The sequence below is a fragment of the Mandrillus leucophaeus genome, unplaced genomic scaffold (assembly GCF_000951045.1).
Source record: "Mandrillus leucophaeus isolate KB7577 unplaced genomic scaffold, Mleu.le_1.0 Scaffold624, whole genome shotgun sequence".
Taxonomy (NCBI): domain Eukaryota; kingdom Metazoa; phylum Chordata; class Mammalia; order Primates; family Cercopithecidae; genus Mandrillus; species Mandrillus leucophaeus.
This window is the reverse complement of record NW_012106742.1, coordinates 41,209-48,337: the sequence shown is the minus strand read 5'-3', so window position 1 is coordinate 48,337 and position 7,129 is coordinate 41,209. Positions and strand designations below refer to the sequence as shown.

Sequence of the window (7,129 nt, the reverse complement as noted above, 5' to 3'; positions counted from 1 at the left end):
TTTTTTTGAGATGGAGTCTTGCTCGTCACCCAGGTTGGAGTGCAGTGGCGCAATCTTGGCCTCCCAGGTTCATGCCATTCTCCTGTCTTAGCCTCCTGAGTAGCTGGGACTACAGGTGCCCGCGACCACGCCCAGCTAATTTTTGTATTTTTAGCAGAGACAGGATTTCACTGTGTTAGTCAGGATGGTCTCGATCTCCTGACCTCGTGATCCGCCCGCCTTGGCCTCCCAAAGTGCTGGGATTACAGGCGTGAGCCACCGTGCCTGGCCAACAACCTTTTAAAATAGGTACTACTTATTATAATTATTACTTTTACAGATGAGGAAATAGGCATGGAGAGCTTAAAAGTTATTTGCCCCAGGTAGCCGGGCGCGGTGGCTCATGCCTGTAATCCCCAAGCTTCTTTCTAGAGCTGCCTGCTGGGAGAAATACCTGGACCAAGGGCTGCCTGCGCCTGAGTCCTTGACCCTTTGATGAAGACAGACCTTGACATTAGACCCTTTCCCATTACCTTTATCTACGGACTGCCAGCACCTGCACAGCTTAGGACTCTACCTTAGCCTCCCTCCTTGCCAGTTCCCCAGCCAGGCCTGCTCCCAGCTGTTTAGTTCAGACACCAAATAGAAAATAAATAAACTCAAAGGATATAAACATTCCTAAGAGCTGCCAAGAGGGCTGATGCAAATCAAGAAGGTACAAGTGAGACAAAATCCACCCCATGCATCCTCTATTATTTCCCAGTGCTGACCTGCTTTCTCCTTAACTGAATTCTCTTGTTCACCTGTTCAATCCATCCTAATCCCACCCACTAAGTCCCAGAGAGTTGGCCCTAACTCCTTGAACCTGCCTGCCAGTTCCTCAGCTCATGCTTCCCTATAGCAGGATTCTATTTGTTCAAGACTCAGTTTCCACTACTTCACCATATCCACATCCCATCTCGGTCCATAGAGATTCAAGAACAACTAAATCTCAAATCCATCCTGAGGTTTCTGTTCCAAAGGCAGAATTAACCCCAAATATAAATCCTTAGAAAGCAGTCCCGTTGCTTTAAGCTGAAGCCTAAAATGATGCATTACAATCAGTCCTCATCAGTAACTCCCACCTAAAACTTCTGTAGGACAGAAGTATTTTTACAAAATAATCACTCTTTTAGGGAGAAGGATCAAAGCTCTAGGGAGATACGTCACTAATTCTTCCATCGTGCTCTGACCTGGCTCAAGGTCTCTGAATGAGTCACTACTTGATAGTTCCTCACCCGCCTACAACTGTGTCCTCCTAATTCTGTCTTTACTGCCTTTGTCTGAAGAGGTCTGACCTGCAGGCTTGGCCCAGAAAGGCTCACAGGTAGGGGATTTACCTGGAAACTTTTAGCATGTGAACATGAATGCTAGTGAAGGTGTCAACCAGCTATGAGACCCAAGGCAAATGCTTCACTTCCCCAGAGGGCCTGGGCCTCCCGCATGGGGCTGTTATAGGGCAAAAAGAAGAGGAGATACTCTAGTCTCTTGCTGTTATAGGGCAAAAAGAAGAGGAGATACTCTAGTCTCTTGCATTTACATTGCAAAACCCAGCGGCCTCTTACTGATAGGCCAGGCAAAGAGCTAGAAATACCACACATACTCTGCCCCCTTCACTTAGGTTTACTGATTTACCCAGGTTGGTCCAGATCACCTGAAACAAACAAAACTTTCCAGCCTTGCCTGCACTGAGATGACTAAATGGAATTTGAATGGTATTTATAAAAACTCACATATAGCCAATGATGGGCGCACACAGACACACACACACACACACAGATTTAAAAACCCACACAAGAGGAAGTTAAACTTTAACTCCAACCCATCCACTCTCATCTTTGCCAACAATTTCTTTAAAATGGATGGGCTGGACTGGATCATATCACTCTTTAACACCACTCAACTGGAAACATTCATTTGTCTTCAAGGATCTTGACGATAAATTCAGTACAAAAATGAAACAGCAATTTAACTCGACAAGGTCCCAGCCCAGAATGGCCTTGGCTCTCCTGGGAAACCAAGGATTTCTGAATACTTGCTGCCTCACCGCCCACCCTCACCCCAGACCCTATTCTAGTTGGCATTAGAAGTACAAACAGATCAGGTTCCCATGCCCATAAATCCTTCCCTTGGCATTAATTCAAGCAGCTATGCCAAGGAACCATGAGCATCCTGCTTTTATCCCCGGAAATGATTTTCCTTTGGTTCCCCTTGAACAAACGACATCATCTCTGACCTCCAAGTTACCTCACAGGTAAACTGGGAGTGGTTAGGAGGAGATAGAGCCACCAACTTCATATGGTTTTGTGAGAGGATCAAATGAGATCTTGTCTGGATAGAGTCTAATAGAATGCTGGGCACTGAGTATGTCTGTTTCCCTCTACATCACCTTTATTCAGAGAAGAACCAATGAAATGTTAATTCCCCCATTCCAAGCTCTTCTTAGTGTCATATAGTTAATGCCAGATAACAGACACATACCTTAACTCATTATACCAAGACTCAAAGGACATAGCGTTGCTAGACAGGGGAAATTTGGAGAGGCAAAAGACAGAATTTTGCTACTTTATTTTAAAAACAACAGGCCGGGTGTGGTGGCTCACATCTGTAATCCCAGCACTTTAAGAGGGCGAGGTGGGTGGATCATCTAAAGTCAGGAGTTCGAGATTAGCCTGGCCAACATGGTGAAACCCCGTATCTACTAAAAATACAAAAATTAGCTGGGCATGGTGGCATGCGCCTGTAATCCTAGCTACTCAGGAGGCTGAGGCAGGAGAATCGCTTGAACCTGAGAGGCAGAGGTTGCAGTGGGCCGAGATCAGGCCACTGCACTCCACCCTGAGCAACAGAGCAATACTTCATCTCAAAATAAATAAAAAGAACAGAATTCAAAGAGATCACCCTGCCTAGTCCCTCACCTCAAGGAGGGAACCTACCTGAACCATTCCACATAAAGGGGACTCTTCAGTTTGTGAAGAACCCCAAACTAGTTTTCATATAATATTCCTCAGAAAGTCTGACTCCAGTATATTCCAGTGTTCTCCTAACCACTATATTATTTACTGTATCAATCATGTAACATTAAGCTGTCTCATCTAAATCCTACCTACTAAAAATTTAAGCCTGTTTTCTATTCACCTGCCAATGGCAGAATCTGCAAACTCCAGGCCATGCTCTTCTGAATAAGAACTCTCATGGACTTGGTTACAATTGTTCTCTTCTATTCCCTGGATTAAATCCCAACACTTTTAGCCTTGCCTCATAAATTTAAAATTTAAAACTCTATGTGTTTTTCCACCTTCATGACTGCCATTTAGCTTCAGAATCTGGAGAGAGAGAGGGGACTTTAATCAGAGGATGACAAATTCACTGAGTAAAAAGGGACTTATAACTATATTTAGAGAACAAGGTGATCCAGCTCTGGTCAAAGAGTCTCATACTACCCCAGTTAAACTGTAAGTTCCACCATATCCTGGATCATATATGAGGAGGGTTTATGGGTCCAGAGCAGGGTGCCTTACCTTCTGGGCTTGGGCAGGTTCAGTGAGGATGAGAGTAAACAGACCTAGGCAGATTTCTTCATGCTGGGGGAGGCCTTTGCACACCTGGAATATGAGAAAGGAAAACAAACTAGTTGTCACTCAAGGGCAGTAAGTTCTCAAACTCAGTTTCTCCCAGAAAACATGGGACTCCTAAGGAAGATGCAAAGGAGAATAATCAACTTTTAAATCTGATGATTGCCTTCTCTTAAAAGAGATTTTTTTAAAAAGAAGAGAGATAAGGACAACAGGTGTGGTGGTGCACACCTGTGGTCCCAGCTACTCCAGAGGCTGAGGCAGAAGGATTGCTTGAGCCCAGGAGTTCAAGGCTATAGTGCATTATAATCATGCCTGTGAATAATCACTGCATTCCAGCCTGGGCAACATAGCGAGACCACATTGCTATAAAAATAAAAAGCTATACTGAAAGATGCCCAAGTCTCCAAGAGATAGGCTCCCACAGTAAGAGAGAAGAATTGAGAAATTTGATTCAGGGAGCCAAGACTTGATGAACTTCAGTCCCCTACCCCCAACCACTTAGTCTTCCCATCTTTTTGACCATGTTTCAAGACTTTCACAGCAGCAGCAGTGGCTGCAGGGATAGCATTCTACTTACATAGGCATTGAGGGCATCATTGGCTTCTCTCTCGGAGACACCAGCAGTCATCGATGTCACAATGCTCATACACCTTTCCAATCTCTGGGAAGGGGTGAGAAAAAATGAACAGTGTGCCGTAACACCACTTACGAAGTACTTCTGGGCCCCTAAAAGTTTAACAATTCAAACCTGATCATGCCCATTGATGTAACTGCCAGTTTACTAATAAAGTCACCATGAGGATATAACCAGCAAAATCTAAAATGTGGAAACTGTAACAGGTGACCTCATTTTTTTAACACATAAATCACAAGAAAAAAAGTGAGGGAAACCCATATATTAAGAGACTTAGGGCCAGGGGTGGTGGCTCACGCCTGTAATCCTAGCACTTTAGGAGACTGAGGGGGGCAGATCACCTGAGGTCAGGAGTTCGAGACCAGCCTGGCCAACATGGTGAAACCCTGTCTCTACTGAACAGCAGCAGCAGTGGCTGCAGGGACAGCATTCTACTTACATAGGCATTACATTGTATTACATGAAAATACAAAAATTAGCTGGGCGCAGTGGCACGTGTCTGTAATCCCAGGTACCTGGGAGGCTGAGGCAGGAGAAATGCTGGAACCTGGGAGGCAGAGGCTGCAGTGAGCAGAGATCGCGCCACTGCACTCCAGCCTGGGTGACAGAGCGAGACCCTGTCTCAAAAAATAAAATAGGCCGGGCATGGTGGCTCACACCTGCAATCCCAGCACTTTGGGAGGCCGAGATGTGTGAATCACAAGGTCAGGAGTTCAAGACCAGCCTGACCAACACGGTGAAACTCCGTCTCTACTAAAAATACAAAAAAGTAGCTGGGCACGGTGGCATGCGCCTATAATCCCAGCTACTCAGGAGGAGGAAGCTGAGGCAGGAGAACTGCTTGAACTCGGGAGGTGGAGGTTGCAGTGAGCAGACATCGTGCAACTGCACTCCAGCCTGAGTGACAGAGCAAGAGTCTCAAAAAAATAATAATAATAAATTTTTAAAAATAAAATAAAATAAAAGGGACTTAGGCCAGGCCAGATGCAGTGGCTCACACCTGTAATCCCAGCACTTTGGGAGGCTGAGGTGGGCGGATCACCCGAGTTCAGGAGTCTCGTCAAGACCAGCCTGGCCAACATGGTAAAACCCTGTGTCTACAAAAAATACAAAAATTAGCTGGGTGCGGTGGTTCACACCTGTAATCCCAGCACTTTGGGAGGCTGAGGGGGCTGGATCACCAGAGGTGGGGAGTTCGAGACCAGCCTGACCAATATGGAGAAATCCCGTCTCTACTGAAAATATAAAAATTAGCTGGGCATATTTATATTTATAGTTATATCCTCATGGTAGCACATGCCTATAATCCCAGCTACTCGGAAGGCTGAGGCAGGAGAATTGCTTGAACCCGGGAGGCAGAGGTTGAGGTGAGCCGAGATCACATCATTGCACTCCAGCCTGTGCAACAAGAGCAAAACTCCAGCCGGGCGTGGTGGCTCATGCCTGCAATCCCATCACTTTGGGAGGCAGGAGGACTGCTTGAGCCCAGGAGTTCGAGACCAGCCTGGGCAATATAGGGAGACCCCACCTCCATAAATAAGAAAAAAATTAGCTGAGCATGCTTTTGCATGCCTGTGGTCCCAGCTACTCAGGAGGCTGAGATGGGAGGATCGCTTGAGCCCAGGAGGGCAAGGCTGCAGTGAGCTATGATGGTACTGCACTCCAGCCTGGGCAAGAGAACATTATTGTTAATGTTTTTAGTTATGATATAAACACTATGATTATGTTTTTAAAAAGTCCTTTTCTTATAGACTTTATATAAAATGTTTACAGATAAAACTGTATATCTTAGATTTGCTTCAAAGTAATAGAGGTAGCTGAAAGAAGATAAAAGAAGATTGCTATCTACTGTTAAGTACTGAAGCAGAGTGATGGCTACATGAAGATTTTACTATTCTACTTTTTTATACTTGAAACGTCCCCCCAAAATGTTAAAAACAAACTTAAAAACCAATGAGAGTGTGAGGAAAGAAAAATAGAGCACCAAAGGCCAAACTAAAACCTACCAGGGGCTGGGCGCAGTGGCTCATGTCTGTAATCCCAGCATTTTGGGAGGCTGAGGTGGGAGGATCACTTGAGGTCAGGAATTTGAGACCAGCCTGGCCAACATGGCAAAACCCCATCTCTGCTAAAAATACAAAAACTAGCCAGGTGTGGTGGCGCAAGCCTGTAGTCCCAGCTTCTTGGGAGGCTGAGGCAGAAGAATCGCTTGAATCTGGGAGTTGGAAGTTGCAGTAAGCCGAGATTGCACCTCTGCACTCCAGTCTGGGCTACAGAGAGAGACTCTGTCAAAAAAAAAAAAAAAAAAAAAAAACCAAAAACCTACCAGGGTCTCTAAACAAGGATGGAAATAGCTGCAATAAAGCCTACCCAATAGTCATTCTGGTTTCAACTCCACCATGGCATGGGGTCAACATTCTAAGGGAACCTTAGTCATGGGTCCCTGTTCAGAAGAAGCAGTATTGGTAAGATACTGACAAAATGTATCTCGTAAGTCAATGAACCTCTCCATTATCACCACCTAAACTATTTCCTGAGTCCTTTTAAAACTTTATCTTGAGGATTAACACAAAAACTGTTTAAGGAAAACCAATTTCCAATGATAATTATTCTGGCAAAAGGAGGACAAAGGAAGGCTGGTTTACTTCTACCTGATCTTAGAGGTCATCACCACGTATCTTATTGAGAAGTGGTTCTATTGCATCATTTTGAGGAACTGACAAAGATGGATAATAGGATAGAGGTTTAAGAATGAAAGACGGCCGGGCGCAGTGGCTCATGCCTGTAATCCCAGCACTTTGGGAGGCCGAGGTGGGCGGATCACGAGGTCAGGAGATCAAGACCATCCTGACCAACACGGTGAAACCCCGTCTCTACTGAAAATACAAAAAAATTAGCC

The 7,129-nt window shown here is 45.1% G+C and overlaps 1 protein-coding gene across 2 annotated transcripts in view; it reads right to left on the bottom strand.

Annotated features, from left to right (window-relative positions):
- The window catches only part of INTS3 (integrator complex subunit 3), a 47,713-nt gene that overhangs the window by 30,876 nt on the left and 9,708 nt on the right, over positions 1-7,129 (bottom strand). For both annotated transcript variants that reach the window (XM_012000286.1, XM_012000287.1), the window contains 2 exons: positions 4,174-4,257; positions 3,540-3,623 (listed from right to left, as the gene is read on the bottom strand). In XM_012000286.1, the coding sequence (XP_011855676.1) occupies positions 3,540-3,623; positions 4,174-4,257 (168 nt within the window). The remainder of the gene's footprint in view (positions 1-3,539; positions 3,624-4,173; positions 4,258-7,129) is intronic.